This window comes from Molothrus ater (genome assembly GCF_012460135.2).
Source record: "Molothrus ater isolate BHLD 08-10-18 breed brown headed cowbird chromosome Z unlocalized genomic scaffold, BPBGC_Mater_1.1 matZ_random_MA36, whole genome shotgun sequence".
Lineage (NCBI taxonomy): Eukaryota > Metazoa > Chordata > Aves > Passeriformes > Icteridae > Molothrus > Molothrus ater.
Window position 1 is genome coordinate 1,052,115 of NW_026530821.1, and position 25,445 is coordinate 1,077,559.

The 25,445-nt window shown below is 38.4% G+C and overlaps 1 protein-coding gene across 3 annotated transcripts in view; it reads left to right on the plus strand.

Annotated features, from left to right (window-relative positions):
• LOC118699808 (uncharacterized) overlaps window positions 1-25,445 on the plus strand; it is an 83,555-nt gene that overhangs the window by 23,821 nt on the left and 34,289 nt on the right. Inside the window, exon 3 of one of the 3 annotated variants that reach the window (XM_036403993.1) lies at window positions 5,121-5,332. The exons of 1 other annotated variant lie outside the window; for it this stretch is intronic. In XM_036403993.1, the coding sequence (XP_036259886.1) occupies window positions 5,121-5,332 (212 nt within the window). Of the gene's footprint in view, window positions 1-5,120; window positions 5,333-21,057; window positions 21,768-25,445 lie in introns of those variants that run through there. One more of the 3 variants, XR_004982124.2, reaches the window with a different exon arrangement.

Here is a 25,445-nt window from a genome sequence, read left to right on the forward strand (position 1 = left end):
TTGAGATTTTCCATTTCCCATAACTGCTTTGCCCACATCAATGATTTCCTTCTTGGTCACTGGACAAGTTTTGCAAAAAATTCTAATGTGAAGTGTCTCTAGGACTGAATGCTGAGTTGGGAATACATTTCCTTCCCCCCCTGAATTCTCCTAGGACTTGTAATGGATGTACAAATACCTTTCTGTATTTAATAAACACTCTCACCCAGCTGGGCATGTGAGGACCAGTTACTATCATCATCACTCTGCTGCTGTTCCATTCATAGGTGTCATTCATATTGTTTTATCATCTGATGCAAAAGAATAAATAAGTTTTAAAGAGTGATTCCTGTTAAATAGGAAACAGTTGCATGAGTTGTCAGGCTACCAGCTGAAGCCAGAACCTTTGGCCTTTGATCCCTGTATGGAAGTGTTTTGTAGAAAACAGTGGAAATAATTGTGATAGACTCCAAATATTACTATTATTTTCACTTTCCTAATCAGGTTGGATTAGTATAAAGTTGATCCCTCTATGAGAACAGCTTCTTTTCAGTCATTTTGATTTACTGTACTTGGTATGTTGCTTGAGCAATTGGAGCTTATGCAGCTCCTTAATTTTCTTTAAAGTTAATTTGGGTTTTGTTATGTTTCCATCAGCTTGGGAGACTTGAATGTTCAAAGATTTACTCTTATTCTTCTTGAATGTCCAAAGATTTACTATCATTCTTCTCGGCTTCCTGAACAGCCTGCATTTTTTATAGCTAGACCTACTCCTCGAGGCTCTGACTTGACTGGCAAGTGCAAAATGACAGTTCTTTGTTAATTTTGTATATTTCCCCCTTCATTCAGTGCACTGACCTCCAGAACTATTATTACTGAAGTTGGCAGGGAGCTCTGAAATGGCTGGTGCTTTTCACTAATCTTCCTGTTGCCTTCACTGAATAATAATAATTCAACATTTCTACTCTTTGTGATAGGTTATCACAATTTAGCTGTTGAATGAAAGATGAGGAAAAAAAACCACCAACAAAAACAACAACAACAAAAAAAACCACCACTGAAAAATAGCCATTGTTTTGGTAATATAATGCATAGAAGTTTAATTAGCTAAATGTCATGGCTACCTCATGGAAAACAGTGATCAGACTCCTCACTGTGTGAGGTGAATCTGCGTGACCAAGGAGCTGGTTGACAACTTAGGTTGTCAGCTGTCTTCATGTTCTCCATTCACAAGTCAGACTCATTTCAGAACTTGATGCAGAGCTAATTTTACAGTGCCTCGCTTTTCCTGATACCCCAGGTCCTCTCAGAAACAAATACATCTTCGGTGTCCTACCATCCTGATGGTTTATCTTTTCTAGCCTGTAATCAATGAAGAAATCACATAATGCTTGGTTCACCAGCATAGCCTGGTAAAATTAGCCTTTACCAAACCAAAAATCCTGGCTTGTATTTTTAGCAGGCATGTGTTTCTTTGCTGCAGAATACAAGCCACCTGGGCAGAAGGTTAACTGCTGGAAGATAGGATGAAATGCCATTTTCTTTTAGATCAGAGTGGCAAGGTGGTACCAGAACACAGACCAGAGAGCTTTGCAGGTCATAAAGGAAGATTTAGATAGCAGGAATTCTCAGTGCAAGTGGGCAGGGTACACTATTCAGAGTGGTGTTTGTGAGCCAACTTGACTGTTTTAAACAGCTTTGATACAATTCACAAACTGAAATTTTATGTAATTTTATGTAATTATGGAATCTTTCATGTGCCATCAAACTAAACTGTCCTTTGTTATTCTTTAATACTCTGTGTAGTCATTCACTCCAGACAGTGTTGCTTTAACTTCCTTACTCTGGAATTAAAGTGTTACTTATGTAATTTGAAAACAATTATGTGCTCTTATATTACTTGTCTAATACAAATATTGTGCAATGAATTTATTTATTTATTTATGCTTTCTTTCTGCCTAATCTTTGTAGTAACATCAACTTCCCAGCATGCTTATTACCTGGGAATTTTCATGATAATTTTGTTTCGCTTCATACAGGAATTTCATGCTTATTGTTATTCTAAGTGTAGCTGAACAGGGAAAAGTTATGGTGGGATCTATGTTGTTCTGCAAAGACCAATCTTGAACACAGATTTACTAGCTATAGGTCAGCTATCAGCCATCATACCTAAGGTTTCCTTATTTTTTATTAGTATTGTAAGAGGAGGAATTGTATGTTAATTACAGCAAGATACAAGAGTTGTCTGTTAATTCCTGGTTAAATTTTTAGTTACAAGTGAAATCTCAGTTTTGACTCCAGAGTTTCCCTGCAAAGCTGAGATTTGAGAGGTGCACGATCCAGGACAGCATTTTGACAGCCAGAGTTCTGCAGTCTATTGGGAAAACAGTGGGCAAATTTAGGGACTAGGGTTAAGCCCAAAATAAAATACTGAAAATGCCTTCCAGTCATCTCCCCTTCCATTTTTAGTATGTATATTTTAAATTAGGAATATTGACATGAACTTTTAAGAAAACTTGGGTTAAAGATACAGTCATAATGTAGTAATAAAACCCCAGTGTTTCCTGATCCATCTATAACTGACAGGTGACTTCTGTCCCAGCTGAATATTCAGTCTGATAGCAGATGGTGCAATCTATGAAAGCCACTTGGGTCCTTCAGCAGAACTGCTGTTCTTAATTGCATGAATGTAGAAGCTGTTTTGCAGAGCAATGGTTTTTGAGTAATAGAAATGTAGTGCATATTCTCTGTAGAAACATGTGCCATATTTAGCTCTGTGGAAAAAGGTGTACCCATGTGATACAGCCAGCTCTCTTAATTCCATGTCTCTGCTTGCCCAGAGAGAGTTGTTCCACCTGCTTTTGGCAGGCCTGGGAAGTGGCAGAACCGATCCTCTGCTGCCCTTGGATGCCTGAGACATTTCAGTGGCTCCAGGTCTGTGAGCTGCTGATTTTTTTTGCTTTTTGGTGTTCTGCAGCCACACGAGGGCAGAGACACACAATGTTGTGCACAGCCACAGTGCCCTGCCTGCTGTATAAATTACTGCTGGTACTGGTATCTCAGTGCAAAGGTCTGTTGGAAAGCCTGCAGCATGTAGCTAGATGAAGTACAGTGGCGCATGCTCTTGGTGTGAAAGTCACTGAATTAATCTTTAATCTTCTACCAATGGTAAAGAATCATGGTAATTATATTGGTATAAAATGTAATTATTATGCCTTATTTTCTACTTCGATGTTTCAAGACTAGAATATTTGCATTGCACAAAGACAGGGAAACCAACTCCAGGTTTCCTAAGTCTGCTTTTCATCCGTAACAGCATTACAGGATCTTAGAGTATTGACCTGAAACAACAGATGAGTTGCTGCCTTGCAGCCCTTCTGGCTGGTTTTCCACTTGTACTTTTGCATCTCAAACTTTTCTTGGCGAGGGGGAGACATTCTCCTAAAAGTCCATTGTGTAGTTTATTTATTTTGCCTGGTAATGTACTGAGTAAGTAATAACCACTGATTAGTAAACACTTCCTTAGAATGCTGATTAATACTTGAGAGAGAAAACTAGCTCAAAAAAAGAAAAGCTTTTAAAATAATAGGATGGCCTCACAGGTAACTACTTATGGTTTGATGATTGCATGTTTGATTTAGAGTTTTGATCTAGTCTGTAGCTCTGGATTCTATTCTGACTTTTCTATTAACCAGAGTGTATGCTTCGACAGTCACTTTTTTTTTTTTTATCTTCATTATACTATAGATGAAATTTTACAGTACTGCCCAGGGTTATTAAATAATCTAGTGCCTACTCTGGATTGTTTTGCCATAGGAAATCGTTGAATCTAAAACTTAACAAAATTTTAATAGGAGTGGGACATTTGTAAGGGAATCAGAAGCAGCCAGGGGTGAAATAGTTACTGACAAAACTAGAAATTTTTCTTCTACTTGTTTTATGGTTTAACCCCAGCTCTGTGCATAGGGAATTGGAAGGATTGTTCATGGAGAAACAGGAACCCTATAACTTCATGATACAGAAGCTTTCTCAAAGCATTCATTGTTTGTCACTTGCCACCAGATCATATCCTTGCATTGATTTGTAATGAAACATCTTGTGATTGATATGTCTGGCACTTGAGTTGAAACAAGTAATCATGAGATAATAAAAAAGGTAGTGGTAACATAAAAAACTATAACTGTACAGCTAAAAGATACCTTATTTGTTGGCATTCAGTGAACAAAAAGTTAATGTTTTTCCTCTTTTGCTCTTTGATCTCTGCTGCTTTTCAATCTGATATCAGGTACTCATTTCTCAGTCCTTAGCTGTTCTAAACAACACTGGTTTTGCAGTGTACTAAATAACATATGCAAATGCTTTTAGTTTTCCTTCTGAATCTTGTAATTTAGTAATTCACCTATGCACTGGAAATTTTACTGGTTTTTTCCCCTGATATTATCAGCACACAGAAGATGGGCAGTAATGGAAGTAGAGGTTTTGTTTCTTTTTCCTTCTGGAATGAATGGTCAGGGTTATTTCTTTGTTAGCAGAGTGCCCTGGCAGCCAGAAGGGCTGTGTCCTGGGGTGTATCAGCATCATTAGACAGTCTGCGCTGTGTTGTTGCTGCCCCACCTTGACTGCTGTGTGCATTTTTGGTATTTTGTCAGTACGTGAAAGGCATCAAACCATGGGAGTGTGTACACAGGAGGGAGATCGAGATTGTGAAAGGTCTCAAGGAGCAGCTGAGGTCACTGGGTTTGCTCACCTTGGAGAAGGGAATGCTGAGGGGTGACCCCAGAGATGCTGATTTCCGCTCTCTGGTGAGCAGTGACAGGACATGAGGAAAGGGAATGAAGCTGCATCAGGGAAAGTTCAGACTGGATGTTAGGGAGAGGAATGATTGAAAGCCATTCATTCTGGAATGATGGCTGGTGACTGGAACACACTCCTCAGGGAGGTGGTCACAGCACTAAGCCTGGCAGAATTCAAGAACCACCTGGATGATGCTCTTAGTTATGTGGTTTAGGTTTAGGTTGAACCTGAGTTCGACCAGAGAGTTGATCCTCATGGGTGCCTTCCAACTTGAGAGATTCTGTATTTTCTTTATACACAGAACTAGACATTCCATACTAGAATGTTTTTCCTTTTCTGCATTTTAGGGGCTGTATCAGGAGCCAGAGAAAGCTGGGAGTATGATTCAGGAGCAAGAGACCTTCAGAGTCCAGACCTCCACAGTCATTTTATGCTACAAAAGGTGTTGGAGTATGGTAGAAGCAATGTGACTCAACAGGCTGCTCTGCAAAGACTTCTAGCTCAGGCCTCAAATTTTAGCAACTCTGTTGGAGGAAGCTACTTAGAACTTGCCAACACTGTAAGTGCATATTTTATTTTATATTTAAGTCTGCTTTTAAGTTTTATAGGAGGACTGGTGGTTTGATTTGCTTTGGTTTTGTTTTTGAAGAAGCATATTTATTCCACTCTTAGAGCCCTTATTGAAGTAATTTTTACTTTATTTTTCAGAAAATCTTAATAATTTAGCTTATAGTTTTTCCAAAGCTTCATACCAAGTTCTGTCAAAAAAGGTAGGAATCTGTGAGTGGTCAAACTCAAGTTCCTAACTGATGCAATTTAACAGAAGGTTTGTTTATAAAAATGTCCTCCCAGTTAATTTTAAATGTGTCAGATTGCTCAAAAGTGTTGTGCAGCAGAATTCTTCACATATTATTTCATTACTACCCACTACATTATTTGGTACTTTCTTTAAGCCTTTGGTGTGCTTTTTTATTTCTACAGGCAAATGCTATTCTTCATTTTAAAAAGCCCACATAACTGTGTGTGCTGGTTTTGACTGGAGAAAGGCAAATTTTCTTCACAGTGACCAGTGTGGAACTGTGATTTGGGCAACACTTTTGGAGGATTAAGACATTATTTTTTCCTTGTTCCACATTTGTATTGAGATAATGTTTGTGTTTTAATTTTAACCCAGGCATCTTATAAAAAACCACCTATTTTTTAGCATGTTTCTGGTTTATGTTGCACAGAAGCTTAGGTGGAGAAGTAAAAGATGCTAAAACAAAAGTGAAAAATTTCTAATTAAAAAAATTACTCTCCACTGACATTCTTGACTTTGATGGAATAGACTCCTAGTTCATGATATCATAAGATAATTTAAGCTGTAAGAGAAACTTCAGGAGGTTGTCTGGTCCAACATCCTACTCAAAATGGAAATGATTGCTGACAACAGAGGAAAATCAATGTCCTCAAGCCACATTATTTAAAAAGATGAAAAGTATCTTGACAATGCTCGCAAAACCTTCCTTGTTTTATCCAAGTTTCTAAACATGAGCTGATACAGGACCTGTTTCCATATGCAGAGTAAAAAAATGTAGATATTAAAAATTCCTTTAGAGGGAAAAGTATTTAAGAACATTTATATTTTCTTAGAGGAATTGTGTTCTCTTTTTTTTCTATGGAAGATAATAAGAGATCAGCTGTGGTTCAATCATGAGCTCACCAGAAGCATATGGGAGCAGAAAACAAGCAGGCACGTATGTATTATAAAGAGAATAATATGGGGGAATTGAGAAATTATAGGCCATTTAGCAGCTCTGTTTGTATGTTCCATTTCTTGTGGGGAAATAAGAGCAATTTGAAGTGAGAGCAGAGGACATGTAGATTTGTAAAAGAATAATCAAGTCCACCCAATATAATACCTCCTTTAAGAGGAGATGGAAGACAAACAATACCCATTGTGTTTCTCCAGTAAAACATCTGACCCTGCCTTAAGTGATGTTCTCATCATCAAGGCAAGAAACGTAATTTAAATGTAACTACTAATGGTTGTACAGTGAGGATTCGGAAGTTTTGTGCTGTCACACATTTACAGAGATATGATACAAAGCTGCAGTGTGCAATGTTACTCAAGAATGCACAGTGTGATGGTTCCTGCAAAATAAAAATGCAGGAAGCTTATAAAAAATACAGATTCCCAGGTTTCATGGCTTTCTGAGTCAGAGGAGGACATCAGGAAAAGTTTTTTTACCCCCAGGGTAGTTGAGCACTGGAAAGGTTTCCCTGAGCAGTGGTCAGAGCAACAGCCTGACAGAGTTCAAGAAGTGTTTGGACAATGCTCTTAGGCAAATGGTGTGACTCTTGGAATGTTTTGTGCAGGGCCAGGAATTGGACTCAGTGATCCTGTCTGGGTCCTTGCCAACTCAAGATATTCTATGATTTGGTGATATTTATATTTCTTCTATGCTTCTTGTCATGAAAGATGCCTGCTCTTTGTTTTAATCTGTTACATTTCTGCTTTACAATATTTCTTCTATACTTTTCAAAACCACGGTAGTCATCAGTCTCTCATTTATACGTAGACAAATGCAATAACATCTTCATTTGACTCCTGCTGAGCACTGGTGTCATGGGTCATATGTAAATTTTTGCTTTGGCTTTATTAAACTGGAGAGAGAAAGGAGCAAGAGAAAATTGAGAGAATTATTTACTTTGGGTTTCAATATTTATTCATCTTTCCACAAAATTTAATACTATGGGGCATGCTTACTGCAGTCTAAATTTAGGCTCTTCAAAGAGATAAACATAGCCTTCACAGAGCTGAGATTTAATATAGGTTCTTCCTTCTCTGTCTCTTCGTCTAATCTTTTACTGTGCAGCGTTTGCCACAATGACAACAAGCTGTTCCCTAGCATTCATTCTCAGCTTTCCCACTCTTAAAAGTTGAAATCAGTTAATTAATCAAGTGTCAATTCTTGTTATTAATGTCCTAGTTTACTTTCTGGCAGGCTTTTTTTAGCCTCATTTTGATTTTAAACTGTGCAGTCAGGCTAAAGACATCCCCTGTGGTGATAACGTACTCCTACAGCATAGATTATACTCCTCAGTCAAGACAGAGGGTCTCCATGCTGTCCTTAACATTTAGGTTTTCCATTTGCAAAAGCTAAATGAACATCAGTCCACTGTGCCTAGGAAACCAAAAAAATTTATAAGGGAATTTTTTTTTTTAGAATGCATTTTTATAATTTTGGGAACATGCAGCTCTACAGCATTTTATCAAAACATAATGCCTGCTCTGAAGCATTATTCTTTATCACAGGAGTGATGCAATTTTTTTAAACAGTGCTATGTGAAATTTAGCCATTTATACTCATTGCATACGTCTCTACCATTGTTCATTTTGCATCATTTTGCTATAATTTGATTTATTAAGCTGTGTTCAGATTCAGCTTTTGTTTTACCTGAATAATTCACCTGAATAATTTGTTTTACCTGAATAATTTATTCTGTAATCTTTATAATCTCTTTCAGCATTTTCCAGATTTGCATTATTAAACTTAAATATTAAGAACTTGCTCCTCTTTATAACTCTTCCCCTTGGTACCAACATTTATGACTAAAATATTAAGCTTTCACATGACTTGTCACCACTTACTGATGATCTACCTATCTGTGCCAATAGGACGAGTCCTCATGTGTGTGCGTGTTTGGGAGTTGTAAATAATTTAAATCTTCATGGACAGAAAAGAATTCAAGCATTTAGAAGGATTTGTTGGTGCATGTAGATGTTTGGGAGCAGCCATGGGATCTCAGTGTGCACCCTACAGTGCCACAAGGAGAGACGGAATTCTGATCCAGGAAACGCAGTATTGCTGTTCTATGAAAACATCACACAGGCAATATCTCAATATGATAGGCATATTTCACATTAAAATTCCACTGAAGTTTAATAAGCAGAAGCAATAAGATTTGCTATTGTCCTTGCATGTGATTAGCATATACTTGATTTTTTTTTTAGCAGAATGTGTGGATATAAATGGTAATGCATGTATGTGTGCCTAATGCTGGTTTCTGTTGCCTAAATGAGGTGGGCAGATGAATGTATTTATTGTCAGAACTTCATTGACATAAATAAAAACCCATTGGGTCTGTTTCATTTGCCACAATGATAAGATCTGTATTATTTTAGTTGGAAGTACATCTGGTCTGCTGAAAAAAGTCTTTAAAATGTGACCCCAAGTGTGTTGATATATGGTGTTTTTTTAACTACCCTGGTCTGGTGAGATCCAGAACACTTTGATTTTTCCATCCAAAGACACTCCTGCTATACTAGAACCTCTTTAACTTTACCTTCCTTGCCAGAGCGAGCTTTTTTACTTGGCAAAGATTTGATGACAATACGGTTGACTTACAGAGGGGAAGGGTACAGCTGTATTTTTGAGAACAGAGTGTGGTAGAATTTCGTTATGACCACGGTTTAGGAGGCTGCGTTGCTATTTCCTCCTCAATGCAGCCATGCCACATGGCTGCATTGAGGTTATTCTTAGTCAGAGAGAAGAGCTTATTTACAGAGTTGCCAGAATTTCTTCCTGCAGCATCTCACTCTTCCGGCCAACCACAAAGTGTGCATAATCCTACTTTTTATCTTGTGCAGGGCTGTCAATGCAAGATGGATGTGTCTAGGTGGGAGGGTGTTGGTGCAGACTGCTCCACCTGCAAAATCTGCACTTCTCATCTCAAGAGGAGCTAGTTTTTGGAATGTCTCCATCAAGGACAAACAGCAGACTAGTACAAAAATTTTCTTAATGCATCTTCTTGTAACTGCTCTGGTATATGCTCTTTCTTATCTCCCCCCTGTCTGATTTGCATGTGTCTGAACCTCATCTGGAGATACTAAAGACATCACTGGGCTTGAGAATGGACTGTTAATTTGCATCTGTGTGACAAACTATGCTTTATGTACAGCAGAATTAAAGCAACTAAACTGGTTTAGTTCTAGCTATGGACTCTCTATCAAATGCAGATACCATCTCTAGTGTGTGCACAGCCCAAAAGTTTGTGAAGTACAAAGTTGAACTGAAAATACGTGTAACAAATCAACATATAGTTGTGTTAGCATTAGTTTCTCAGCATGATCACTAACAGATGAGAACTCAATGTTTTAGGAAGTTGTCATGTTATCTGACAATAGATATTCCTACTGCAATATCTCTTTATTAGTCAGACTCAGTGAATGTCTACCTTGCTAATTTTTCTTTCTGGAGAGCATTGAGCTGCAAGTTATGACAGACAGAACCCCTATTTTGAGAAGGCTATGCTTTTTAGTTGACATAGTTTATACTGAGAAGAAGTATCCTGAAAGTCACTATTGCATTTTTCAGGAACACATGACTTTTCCTTTCCTACCTGGATCTGCTCCTTAATCAGGCAAACCTAATTTGCTGTGGTCTACTTAATATTAATAGCTTTTATGTATAAAAGAGCACACTTAGTATTATCATTGTGTTTACATTTATGTCAGGCTGTAGTGCTGCTTGTTCTGGATAATTGCTTCAAACAGTATCAATGCTCCGCTTCATTCTGAGTCACAATAAGCATTTATGTGCTCTGATGTACATGTAAATGTAAATTAAGTGATTTACGTGTAAATTCCATACTGCTATCATGTTATTGAGCATATAAAAATTTCCTGTAATTCCTTAATGTTGTAAAATGTACTTAGTACTTTAGCAAGAGAATATCTCAGAGGTTCTTGGTATATGGCATATGTTCACATGTGATATTCTGTGATGAAATTCAAAGTACTGAATTTAATCTCTTTGTCTGGACCTTTCTCCAGCACATCTGCCAAATGTGTTTGCAATTTGCCAAAACATCAAGTGTTCTGTTACTTCTTACCTTACCTCCTACTTCGACTGTTGGACAGCCAACTGATATTTCCACTGCCCTTTGCTGTGTGGCTATCAGGGCATGTGCCTACATAACCAACAATCTTTCATTACAAAGACTGAAATTCAGATTACTTGATGAAAGGATGTCTGCTTGTTCATCTAATATATATAAGTTTTTATGTGGCACAAGTCAGTGTAATGTTAACGTGTTTAGAGGTTAAAAATTATGCTGCTTAAAAACACAGTATCATTCACCCTCCCAAAAAGATGTACACCTTATCTGTATGGTGTGATTTTTTTTTTTAAAGACTATATTTTGGGCTCATTTGTACTAAGCAAGTAAATGTAGGTTTTAAAATTGATTCCTTAAAACAAGAAGTAATGTCTGGTTACCTAAGAGAGCCAAGATACTTGTGCAGGGGATGAGGGAAAGAGGGATTTTTAGAAATTTGTGGTAGTCTAGGGATACTCTTGCATCTCTCCTAAATATGAACCATTTTCTCTTTTGCTAATTTACAGGCATTAGATGTAAATTAAATGGTAATCCTGTGGAAATTCTTTTGGGAAATGATCTTTTAAGGGAAAGTAGCAAGAAGTCTGAACATGGAATTGTACTGTGAGAAAGGGAATTCTGTGGTTGTTTTGTAGGCTACTTTTGTTTGGCATTTTGCTGCTAATGAGAATCTACTTCAAAATTTCTCATTTGATTTCTGACGCTTTTATGATTTTGGAACTCATTAATATTGGTATGTCCTTTTCTGGCAAAGTTTGCCCCTTTTATCCCAACCCTTCTCTCCAAATCGACTCTGTTTTAAAATAATTTTATTTTTGCCTTAGTGTGGGAAGCTCTGCTCCTTCAGCTTCCCCATCCCTTCCCTTACAGTCAGGGAAATGGGCCCCAAAGTATCAGGTATCCCAGGCTCTCAAGGCACTTCTTTTTGGATGGGACAAAGTAATGCCTTTCTAGCCCCTCTGCATGAGGCTAGTGTGGATAGGAAATACTTAGATTTTGTGTATTTTGAGGAATTTATCCAGTGCCTAGGCATTTTGTGGGATGTGTTGGAATTTGGTTGCTTATGTAGAGATTGATTTTTCATGAGTTACTGGCTGGGGACTCTGTTCCATGTTTGGGAACCAGTACATACAATAAACCACAGGAGCTGGATCTCTTCCTCTTCTCCCCTTGCAGCCATGCTTTCCCCATATTCTGTATGCTTCTACTGCAATTTCTTTTTAATGCCAATAAAAATCATTGCTATAAAAATGTAGCCTAATCATGCCTTCAGTTAGAACTGAAATGGAAAGGCCTGAAATAGAAGATTCTAGTGGTGTGGACAGTTGAGCCTACTACAAAAGCTTTGTGCCCGGGATAACCTTGCCTTCTGTGCATGTGCTTCCAAACCAAGCATCGTTTCCTTTCTGCCAGGCTAAAAATAGAATCCAAGAATTCCATTAAAGCAGGAACTGATTATTGGAATATAGATTCAGGAGGGTTGGCTTGTCCAAAAGCAGGCACAAAGGCAGACTTTTTTTCTGTCAGACTTTATGTTCAGGGGTGTGGGAAGCTGTTAGCTCTTTGATCTCAAGCCAGCATTGTTTGTCTCAAGCAGGCATCAGCTGTAATGGGATTATGCTTTTTGTTTATAGAGGCCTGGCTTCTATAGCCCTCTAAAATCATTGTCAGTTATTATTTTTTCTCTTAAAATGGACATTCTGGGTTAGGTCTGCCAGGACTTATCTGTTTTATATGAAATGTAGTTTTGCTGTCTTCTGGATTTCCAGCATTACAACAGAGATAGAAGTGAGAAAATGGCAAATTATATATATTTTTTTTAAATTCTGTTACTATTTCCATCTGCAGGCAATCACAGCACAGTGTGATGGGTGTCAGAACAGGTCACATTTGTTCAGGCAGGCTATTAATAGATCTTTTTGACTGAGGCTTTTAATTGGATCTTTTGCATGACAGTGAAACAGTCTCTCTTACAAGCATATGAAGTACAGAGAGTGATGGGTTTTGACCTAGTTTGGATGATGTGAAATGGCATGTGGCAATCAGGCACTGTAGGAAAGAGTCTTAGCAAGGGTGTTTAAGTAGATGTTTTGAAGGTTTCAAAACTTCTAATTTAACTTAGTTGCAAGGACTTTGTATTTTTCTCCCTCATTGCTCAGAAAATGCCCTTATGCATCCAGTTTTGTTTGCTGTACTCAAGGAAGTTCTAGCTCTAGTGCAGGTGTTCGGATCCTTTTGCTTTTCCAAATTTATTTTTCCACTGCAGTTGTCTGAGATGAAGAGCAATTCACCTAGTACAACGGGCAGCATCATTGCACACAGCTATACAGAACATAGTGTTAACATTATTATTATTAGCAGTGGCAAGCTGAGTCTGAGGTCCAGGGTTAATCTGGTGGAGAAAGATTACCCTCCTGGGTTCTGGTGTGCCAGAAGGATTGCTGCATACCTCTTGTCACAAGGTTTTCTTTTTCACCAGATTTTCTGCCTGTTCTCTGAGTGTGAGCTGCTGACTTGAGTTTAAGTTGGCAATGCCAAGCTTCTCTGAATCCTCATTTTTTTAAAAGGTGGGGAGATGACTTATTGCCCTTTTTCTTATACATACACTACCCCCTTGTGTTCTGGTTACATGAAATCCAGGATTTTGGTAATAAAGTAAAAATCTTCATTGCAGTGCACAGTTGAAAATGGACTCTCTTAAGTGTTTTTGCAATTCAGTGCTAGTTTAGTTATAATGGAGTAATCAGCTGTTATCCTGCCAACCCAGAAAGGCAAGGCAGAGTTCCCATAGAAACCTGTCAGTATCACAGTAAAATTGATTAAGATGCTTCTGTCCCTTGGAATTATTTCTCTGCCACTGTCAGGCCTGGGACACTGACCTGAGGCAATGCAAGATGCTGCCATTGTTAAAAAACCCCACTCCTCTTCATGTTGTAATGTTTTTCAAATGACTGTGTGGTTGTCAGCACAGCAGTTTTAGGGAACTATTTTGGTTCTAGTACTGTGAAAATGGGAGGGGAGTGCTTATGCACATGTGCTCTCTTGTGCTTACTGTTCTTACTTTATGTTAAAAACTGTTTCAGCATGATTGCTCCATTTTGGGCTAGAAATCCACATTATCACTTCTCATCTGGGAGGCAGTTTATGATTGTAGCTGTGTTGCAGTGAATTAGTAAACTCCACCTTTCTTCCTGATAGGAAGCAATCAAAGTAAACTTTGTTTTTTCAGGAAGAGCATTGTCTGTCCTGTGAAGAGTTCATAATGAAATAAGTTCACCCCACTGAAATACTCAAGTGAGGTTCATGCCTTTAAGCCAAATAGCATCTGTAATTTCCTGAACTCAGGTTTGTATTCATTTACCTCCTTTAAACTATAATTTTAGGAATGTGGCTGGAGAAAAAGACACCGAATCTCTCTATTCTCTGATTTTTTGAGATTATAAATGCATGTTATTGTTTGAATCTAATTTTTACATAGACACTGATTTTCTGATAGGCATTATAGAAAAGGAGGGAAAAGTCTTTGTTTCTATAGCACCTACATGGGTGGTAGGTGTTTTTCATAATGATGAATTATCTTGTGCCAAGATTCTGAATTGTGAAGGCAGAACAAACAAGATTTTTTTAGTATGAGACATGGGGTTGTTTATTTTACTTGGTTTAGTTGGTTGATAGAGCCTTATCTGAAAGTAAACACTAGAAACAGTAAGCAAATAATTTCTTAAAGTAAGGAGCTATCCAGATGAGACCTGAAAATAAAGATTTTAGTTCTGTAATCATCTGAAGTAAGTGTAAGTGGCTTGAGAAAAATGTCTTGTGATGTCGAATCAAATAAAACCATACAAGAAAGAGAGATCATAAATGCTGAAGCAGTGTTGTCTGCTGTCCCTCAAAATGTAAAATGAAGCTGACAGGTATGAAGGTTGAAGTAGACATGAGTGAGGCAGAGGTAAGATGGCCTTGAAGGTTATGATGAGAAACTTAAATGTAGGAAGATGTAGAGGAAAAATGTCACTGGGGAGATTTAAATTATATATGGGAAAGCATTTAGAAGGGAAAAAAATTCATTTTATTGACCAGATCTATAGGTCAGGTTAGAACAGAGAGTTTGGATTTTATGTTTAGCTGTCCACAGAGAGAAAAAACCCAAAAATACCAGATCTTTAGAAAAAAAAAAAATCTAGTATTTATTGGCTAGTAGAGAGTTGAGAAGTGATCTGTAGACCAACTTCATAAGCAGCTACTAAACTATGCAGACACAAAATATATCAAATTAATGAATGTAGATGAGGGCTGTAGGAATTCAGTTACAACAATCATAGAATAGATCTGGTTGAAAACTAGAAGGTTTGATTCACTAAAATTTTTTTATATATTACTTCAGCTCATGTCATTGTTAATGTAATTTTAGTTATAATTTCTGCTAAAAGAAAGCAAGCCAAACCTTTAAGTGGTCAGACAAGTTGACATTCTTGTAATTTAAGTGCTCATGCCAGCTAAAGTCTTGTGGAGCTTCAAGCAGGGATCTGTCAGATGCTTGCTTTGCATTTGTCAGAGTTAGTTGGACTGCAGATATTTCAAGTGGAACATTTCACTGGATCCAAATATACATAGGTAGGTAGGCAGATAAATAGATGGATAGATAGATGGATAGATATAGCTAAGTGTATGTACATGCATGTATGAGAGTATGTGTGTGTGCACACTTGTTTGTGAAAGTATGTACAAGATATTTACAAAGGTCACACACTGTGCATACACAAATGGGTGAAATAAATGTACATATGTGTGTGTGTGTGTGTGTATACACATATAGTCAGAAACTATCCAACAGTTCATCTGTTAAACATTCAGAGATCTTGTCCACAGATGGTGAAATGGGATGCTTGGCTAGGTGGGGGATGAAGTGCCAAAGCACAGTTCTGATGTAATCCAGGGGCCAAGATCCATCCTCTTCCTTTTTGGGAACTCACATCGTCCTAGATCCATGGTTCAGAAAACTCCAAGTGAGGGAGTTGAGTGTTCAGTGTGCTGGTGGTAATGAAAGTCAGAGTGGAGAGAAATCTTGGAGTTAGGAAAAATAATTACATGCAGATGTCTTGGTATAGTTCAAGGGCTACTGAATATTTGCAGAGGCATGATCATAACTGTGGAATGGGAACTGGAGCTGGAAATGAGAGCCTCTGAAAGACAAGACACGAACCAAAAGAGAGTAAGGATTAAGGAGAGAATAGAAGAAACCTCACTATTAGAGATTGGGAAAAATAGGAGAGACTTAGCAGGGGACTCTTTCTGGATTCTGGCAAATCTTTCTATAAAAGTGAGAAATTTTGGAAGAGGTTCAGTTCACAACTGATAGACAGGAGGAAATACAAGTTGGCTACCAAGATAGTAGAGACTTGAAGTGAAATGAATTAATTTCAATACTTAATTTCAAACTTCAATAAACCACACTGTTTTCTTGTGGTTAATAACTGGAGGAATTACGGATTTGAAGGGACGCTAAGCAGAAGGATGATGGCATGAATTGTAGTTTACAGAATGGCCTTGTTGGTATTTCTAAGCAAGGAGCAAATAAAGTGATGATAACTAGGGGGCTGTGACATAGAAATGGCTACTGTCTCTCCTTGTCCCCACAGACAAGTCACCAACATAAATAACAGGCACAAATTGACTCCTAGTCCTTTTCCTATCCTGACCTGATGCTGAGGTTTTGTGGGGTCAGTGGGAATACAAACGAATATGGTAGGCTTGGATGAAATGGCACAAATGAGAGTGTTTGTTTGACAGGTTGGTGAGTGGCTTCATGGAGTGAAATACTGGAGGATGGAAAGAGCGATCAAATGTGAACTCCCAAGGAGACTGGTCAGGTCAAGGACGTGAGTTTTTAAGTGGATTGAGTAGCTGAGGAAGGGTGAACAGGTGAGAGTAGCTGATTGAAGTGCTGTTTTGTAATGATATTGTTCTAGACATATTATCTGTTTCAGACTAATTGAGACGGTTTGATTGAAGGAAAGAAAGATATTTGCTCATGTTTTCTTCAGAGACAGTGCTTCATTTTTCAGTGTAAGGTTAATTCCAATTGTTTCAAATGGGTGGGATTTTTTTCTCTCAACCTATGTGCATAACCTTTACTGTCACTAATGAGAACAGTTTGCATCATGAGCCTACCATCCCTTTCAGCCTCTCCCTCTTAAATCATGGTGCATTAGTGCTATTGAATAAAGAATTTTCTGGAAACATTATCCAACTTGTATATTGTATTGAATATCTGCTTCCAAGTTTTGCTATCATACTAATCTGAGTGCTATTTTCTAATGGAAATTTGGGCTTTGGCACTATGCCGGTGTGTGTTATGCAAGAATGAGAAGGGAAAAAAAATTGTACTCAAGTTGTTTGTACTAGATTTGCAATACTTATAGGTGTGATTTGTGTGTTGGATTGTGCAGAGTGAGTTAGAGTCTGCTCTAACTGTAGGGATGATATTGGAACAAACAGGAACTAAATGCTCAGTGGACTTCAATTACTTGCATTTCAATTACAGAGTGAATTAAACAGAACCAACCAAGGAGGCCTTATTTCATACATCCTGGAATCGTGATCAGCTAATGGTGCATGTTGCATGCTGAGTGAAACTCTGAAAGTGGTACACACTATGCTGAAGAATATGTGACATGCACATATTTAGTAGATAATTACTTTTATGCTGTAGTTTTTACTCTACAGCTGTTGAAACAAGGAATATTCATGTGTGCCAAGTGTGACACCTGCTCCAGTAACTGAAAGTAAATAGACTATTGTAATTACTGAGACATGTTATGAGGGAGAGGTCTTATAAAATAATGAGAATGCTAGTGTTTTGCGTATTTTGTGGCACTTTCAGAAGTACAGATGAGATGACGGAGTTGTCACTTGTCCCAAAAAATCCTTTCACACCACGTGATAGAGGAAATCTTACTAAATGCTTATTCAGATACAATCAATAAACTAGAAATTCTCAGTGAATCTCAGACATATGTCAGTGATTCTTTTTCTGCAGCTGAATGAGAGTAAACAAATGGAATAGGGTGGCCATAGGATTATTAACTCAACAATCGGCAAACTGGCCACACCAATGGTTGTTGCTGCATAATTCTGAAATTATCTTGGGAAGAATCTGTCAAGTGCAAATGCACTTACCACAAGCAGTGTGTGCATCATGAGTACTTTAGAGGTACATAAGGCAGTAATGGATCAGAAATGCCCTGAGATTGAGTGGAAGCCCAGGCCAGTGTATCTGTCTCAGACACAAAGCATGCGGTGTATGTTGTTTCTGAAGTCTCTGTGTTAGTCAGGTTTGTCCATCTTCTTGTTACCTACTTCCACACTGAGGCATCCACTGACAATGTGTCATCTTGGGCTAAGAAACATATGATTCTTCTTCCCACTCCCAGTCCAACCCCCTCCCTGCCTGTAGAGGCTAAAGAAAGAGGCAGGAACAAGGCTGAAGGCAAGGAAGCATTGCTCTTCTAGGCAGAGAACTGAGTCACCAAGACAGAGAATGAAGAGTCAGCTGCCAAACAGCAGAGAGGGACTGAGTCCAACAGGCCCCTCTCTCACTGAGTCACAGGGTGCTCTGTTCATTTCCTGGCAAAGCAAAATTGGCATACTTGAGGTTTTCTTTTGTTTGCTTTGAAGCCTGCCTTTGGCACAAGCCAGTGGGAAAATACACTTTGGCTTAAACAAAGTTCTTAGTACCCTGGTATTGTATTAAGTCACTCACATGTATTTGGAAGTGGTAAAACAGCCTGCGGACAGCTTGGGCAGGTCTATCAGGGAATTTGATTTCGGGATGTAACATTTTCATTGGGTTAGTTAATGGACTTGGAGAAATGCAAGACAATAATGACATTTCACACAGGAAAAGTTCTACATCTTCAGATGTTCAGGATATGTTCTTGATGCTCCTGTTTTAAGAATGTGATATAATAGTGACTGTTTTAGAAGAATTATTACACTTAGTCTTCACTAGCCCTTCACAGTAAAGAAATGCCGGCACAGTTTATAAGGATGTTGAAACAAGTGTTGCCAGTTTTTATGGGTTAGTTAACACTTGATGCTTTCCAACTGAGAAATGTCTAATCCTGTACCACACAGTGCAAGTATGCAGAGGTTGCAGTGGGAGTCATCTGGGGTTAAAGTAAAATAATTTTTAATCAGAGTTTGGTTTAACCATTTCATTCATCTGCACATGAGTTGTAATTAATTTTTAATGTTAAACAAACTTTTTTCTGAAAGTACCTGCATGTATCTCCCAGGTTCTTAGGCACAATTGAAGCTGTCCCTAACTCTGTGTGTGAATTCTGATGTTGTTTTTCAGTCAGTCTCTGTCTCTTTCAACCATGTTACTGCACAGAGTAGGAAAAAGGCAGGAAAAAATCCTGTGTAGCTTAGGTGTAGAATGCAGGGTGGATCTTGTTCAGATCCTGAAGTGTCCTGGTTGGGATGTAGTATCATGTGCTTTGATCTGTCTGATGGCTGGTCTGCCAGAAATGGACAAACAATCTTGAGTTTTGAAGAAAATAAATGAGAACTCTTAATTTCTGAATGCCTGTTCACAGTCAGCAAGGAAGTATTTGGCAGTATAGGGATAGAGCTTGGGAAGTGCGGTGTATTGTACCCATAGGAGTTCCTTTAGAAAAGGAAAAACCTCAGAACTTTATTCTTAGTATTAATACTGAGGTTCAACCCTGTCCTGGTAAACCTGTGATAGATATGATAGAGCTGGATGAAGACAGGATCAGAGCAGATTATAAACAGGAAAATAAAGTTAATATGGGTAGTGATACAAAATATGAAAGACTGCCTTGTTTTTGAAGGCATAGTTTTGAAAAGATAAAACATTTTTAAATGTACTGTGTCAGCTGCAGGAAGTTTTGAATGGAAGTTGTTGGGTTTTAACTTATCTATGAAAAATGTGCTGAGTCACTGTACAGCACCTTTGTTTCTGGGTACAGATCCCTGTTAATCACATTTTAATGTACAGGAGATCAGTGTACAACACTGCTGTGGATATGCTGTTCCCGTGCTGCAGTTTGGAGCAGCCTGTGCCTCTCTCCCCGCTGGAGGGAACAGCACTTGGGACACTGTCCCAGTGTCGCCCTGTGCCATGAGCCACCGTCCCTCTGCCAGCAGAGAGCAGTGCAGCTCTTCGCCGGGATTTCAGGGTCCATAACTGGAAACATATGTGGGAGACAAAGCAGAAGAGTAAGAAGGAATATACACAGAAGCACTGAACACAGAGGCAGACCTGAATGTGAAGGTGGGACGGGGAGGTTGCACTCGATGGGGAAAACAATGGAGAATGGAGGTGATGCAATGTGGGCATGAAAAGAGAACAGGAAACCCCAAAATACAGACTCTGCTAAAGCAACCGGAGACCTGAAGGACGAACGTAAAACATTGTGGCATTCCTGTTACCCTATGAGCCACAGGAATGTTACAGGTCCTGGTGCTGGGCATGGAGGAAGGACAGGGACCCAGGATGTGTGACAAGTCTGTAGCACCATGGAGCAATATAGGTGTGCTTTTCTGGATTCTAGATCTTAATGTGCTTCTTGTAGTGAATTGGGGTGAATTATCCCTATGTCTGCATGCTGATACTAATCTGTGGCTAACAGAGGAGAAAGAAAAACTCATGGGATTATTTTCGAAATGTTGCTCTTGGTGTACATTGTTTCCCATGAAAATGTTTTTGCCAGAGTGCAAGGATAGAGGCACAGCTTGTATAGCATTTATTCCTGACTCTTATATTTGGGGTTTTTTCCTGAACTAATTTGGCACTTCAATAATATATTGTATTAAGATGGCCAGATAAATTTCAGCTGCAGAGGATTGTGTTTCCTACATCTGACTCAAGCAAATCAGAATCCAATCAAAAAATGTGTGGGGCTGTGTTTTAGGGAACACAGGAAAGGGGGAAAGGAGTTGTCGTTTCTTGTAAGGGGTACACCATGTCCACAAATCCAGTTTACTAAGGATTTTTCCTCTATTTTTAGCAGAATGTTGAAAGCAAATGCATTTTTCTCCCCTTTTTCTAGTACCATCTCCTGAACTCTTTGTAAAATGTCAGTATGTTATGTTAATAATAACATAACAAATCTGCAGCATTCTAATGGTGCTTTCACGCTTACTTTGACCTTTTGAAATCATTACAACCCCCCACCCCCTACAGCCCCCCATTTTTCCTTACTTAATTACACACAGGAATAGGGAAATAGGAATCCAATTTATTGTTATCTGGGTGGCGTTTCCTGTTACTTAGCTTTATAGTTTTCTGTACAGTAATTAGTATGCAGAAAGCTGGAGAGATGCCTGTAGTTCCAAAATGAACTCTCTGTAGCTCTCGCTCTCTCTCCCACCCTCCTTCCCTCCTACTTGCGCTCTCCTTTTGGCACCGCCCCTTCCATGCACCCTTTAGCCAGCAGCAAGACAGCTGTGTTTGATCATAAACCACTTAAACTCCAGGCTCACTGGCAGGGGAAACTTTAGCGTGAAGTGCAGCATTGGTTTCTCCCGGGGAAGGGAGCTTTCTTCTCTTTTCCTTTCTGCCTCCCCAAATACTGAGGACTATAGCAGCACTCTAATTTCTCTGTGAACTTGTGTGAAGCTCATCAAATTTTTCTGAGTCTGTTCAGCGGCATTGAGAGATGCCCTTTAACAGAGTTGTGGAAAAGAGCAGCATAAAGCAGACAGCAGAGATGAAGCATGCCTTGTAGATGGACTAAGATAGCCCTGGGATCCTGGTAAGCACTTCATTCCCTGCATTCTCTGAGCTCTTCACATTATTAACAAGCCTCTCTAAGCAATGGACAGGCTGTGAAGTCAAAACCAGTTTGGCTCTTCTAGAAGATCTTGCATCATTAACTTAAACTCTCAATGTGGAGTAAAAATGGCTGTCTAGAGCAAAATGTATAAGAGAGAAAAATTTTGGAGAAGAAAGTATTGAATCAGTTGCTTCAAAGCTTTGAAGCATTACAATCTGCAGAAATCGTCAAGCCCTGAGAAGTCTAATCATGAATTCTGGAGTTGCTATGAAATATGGAAATGAGTCCCCTGCAGAGCTGAGTGAGGTAAGCAGTTTCAGTGCCCTTCTTTACGCTTTAAAAAGAAACATTCCCCATTCGGGCTTTCAGTCCTCAAGCAATGCAATTAAAAATTAATAGAATGTATATCTTGCTATAACTTACTGTGCCAGTCAGGAAATGACCTGAACTTTTTTGCTGCTTTGCTCTGAATGAGTGGTGAAAGGCTAACGATTGCAACCACGTAGAGACATTTTTCCTGTTACCCTGCAGCAGTGATTGCCTTCCCTCTGAGAGCTGTGTTTATACCCAACATTCATCTTTGCAGTACGTGAAATATGGAGATCTCAGTTGAGATTAAACAGATGGTGATTAATTTAGGGGGGAAGTGGGGTGAGTAGAAAATGACAAAAATTTATTGGTAAGACAACAACATTGGCAGAAGTTGTTTTACTTGTGTTTAGCCAAGGTGATACTGTTTGTTTAGGTTAGATGAATTAGGTTACTTTCCTTCCTTGCCTAAAAGAAAACAGGTCATGAGAAACTTTCTCCTTTTTCACTGGAAACCATAGTCAAACTGTTATTTCTTATAATTGTGGGTATGTTTTAGTGTAACATGATTGTGTGTATTTTCAATAAATTTGAAATTAAAGCCATATCAGATGTTATGCAAATTCTTAATAAATACTTTAGAATGGCATACTCTGTCAGTTAGTGGAATGTCTTAGATTTGTAATCCTTATGGGCTTTACTGAGAACTGCTAATTTAGTTATGCTATGAAATCACAATCATTTGATTAAGGTCATTTTGTAGGAAATTGAATCTGCAGTCTGTCTTGTCCCAGTTTAACTGAAGTGCTTCTCTGTTCCTTTTGCCCATTTTTTTATACACCATTTACTGTGACATATCCTTTATAAGCTTGGTTTTTTAAGCATGGGAAATGGTTGGCAGAATAAGAAAGTTAACAGTTTCTGGAGTTAATTGTATAGAGAAAGGAGACACTGAGGTATAGAATGGAATAATGATGTAAGTGGAATAAATCAGTAAGCTAGTGAGGGAGACAACAATGTAGAAGGAAGCACAGTAAATACGTGAGAGTTAAGCAAGTGCTGTACCCTGCCATACTAGAGGACAGTAGGTTTGTGACTGGGAGATTCTGACAAAAGAAATGTCATACATATTTCTTCTTAAAGTAAAAATTGTTAAATTTCATTATTTCTGTGTAACTTTTTTCAAAGTATTGCTTAGAAATTCTGTATTGGCATTTCAGCGTAAGTGGGGTTCATAAATTCAGCATATAAGCCTAGGTTACTTTTGGTCAGAGTTTCTGGCTGTGGTTGTATTGATGGTGATTACTGCTTTCTATGCCCTCAACATTTAATTTTCAAGACTTTGCAAGATAACATAGATCATGGAGTGTCTCAAAGAATTGATACTGGAGTCAATATTTGGAGCAGGTAGTATTTACATTGCTTCCTTGAAATTACTTATTCATGTTTCCTTCATGCACTGAGTAAGACTTTTGTTGTGAGAAATACCTTCTCTTTCTGACATTTTAACATGGGAGATATTGAAAGGAGTCTGTGACCATGCAACATTGTCATTGTTTAGGTGGGGTTTTTTTTCCCAACAAGCTTTCTTTAGTCTTTAGTCCACATTTGTACTCGGTGCTACAGGTGGGTTAGAAATAGGCCCCTTTTTGACTGCAGGCATAGCAGAGAAGATCATAAAACTCCTAACTTTCCCCAGCTGCTTATCATCATTTGCTTGCTGCTCATCTTCATCTTTGCAGTTTGAGCCTTAGCTAGTCACTAAGAAGGGCTGGGTCAGCTTCAGCAGTGATCTTGGGTAAAACACTGAGTTTTCAGTGAAACATGAAAGCCTCACAGAAACATCATAGTCCACCTCTCTAGGGAAGAAGATGCATAAGTAGTCTGAGATGTAGTAGGCAGCTGCGAACCCCTAACTATTAATTTCTCAAACAGCTCTCTGTAATATCTATGCTTCTATTAGACCTTTCCCTCTTGGTGACTGGTACTGGCTGTAATGGAAGGTAAAACGTCCTGGTAAAGGTTGTACCTATGGTTTATGTATCTGTATTTTCCCCATCTTTGTTGTGCTCTTCTTCTTCCTTTCTGGCTCTATCTTCTATACACCATGTTTATTTTCAGTCAATGAAGGACAGTAGCCTTGTGTTCAATTAAATGATGAGAAAATGGCTACAAGAGGAATTTGAATAAATGGCTGGTGTCTTAGTTTGTGTTTACCTGCACCTCTGTCTCTACAGACAGCTCATATGCTGATATTACAGTGGGCTGCTACTGCTGTACATACCTGAATGGCAAATATTATAACAGACCAAGAAGCACTATGATTCACATGATGCACAGTGGGTTTTCGTGTAGGTGCCTTGATCTCTTTGATCTCTTTATCTCAGTACACGGAGCTCTAGGCATGAAACTGCTGTTATTAAAATAAACAGGAAAACTACAAAGCCCTGAAGATATAATAAATGCATTCTTGACTGGATACATTAGACAAAATAGAAAATAAGTGTATTGCAATTCATTCCATCTGTATTAGAACTTTCTAGCTGAAATTTACATCTTTCTTTGGCAAGAATTAAAGGATATGTTTCTTGTCCAAGACACAGTGTGATTGCAGGAACTTGTGTATAGTTGATGTTTGCTATTCCTAAACTCCTGTCTGGGTAAACAGGGATCTTGATAGTCTTTATGTACTCACCTGCCCCATCCAAAGGTCATGCAGAAAGCAGACAAAAAAAAATCTGATTTCTGTTATAAGCCATTCAGACCTCCACAAAACTTATGCTCTGTGGTTCGCTAGCTCCAGAGTTCAAGCTGTTTTTTTACTGAAACTTATCAGTTCATGTTACCCCATTTCTTCTGCTCTTCTTTGCCTTCAAGTTTCAAGTCCAAAGAAAGAAAGATTTCCAGTTTGCTGTTTGCATGGTGGATTTGTCATGTTGTACCTGCCTAGAGAGTTAGAAGAAACCTTGTTCTTACATAGCAAGGTGGTGTTAGGCTTGGTGGCTTGTTTTGTTAGGGGTTTCTTTGAGGTGTATATATATATATATATATATATATATATATATAAAAGATACAGTAAGAGAGGCAACACTGTTGTGTATTCTGTGAGGATCTACAGTAGCCTGTGGTATGTTTGTAAATAGGTAGCAGTAGTCAAAAAAGCTCTGTTCTACTATTCTGAAATGGGCCTTCTAAAACAATTTGCAGAGATTGCCTTTAAGGCTTGAATCAAGGAAGGATGTGATTTTTATGCATAACTTAATACCCAAATTATGAAAGCTCTCATTGGATCCCTTCAACTTCTTACTTATACAATTCTGAAAGCCTTTGTTGTAAACACAAGGCATATTTTTACAGCCAACATAATGAATTTTACTGAAAACATGTGCAAGTTAACAGTGGGGTGCCTGTAATTGCAGACGGTTTTATACATCATTAAAAATGAAACTTTGTATCAGAATTTAAATGCTTTGTACCTGTTCAATTATCTATTCTGCAGAAAGAGGTGTTCATCTAGAAAGAGCTAGATTGTCTAACCTGTATTTTCTTCCAAATTCAAAGGCACTACCTGGCTTTAAACCCCCATATTCTGAGGAATTATCCCTTACGTACTAACACTGATGTTACCTGCTCCCCTGGCCATTCACTGTGGAGATGGTGTGCTGAAATAGAGAG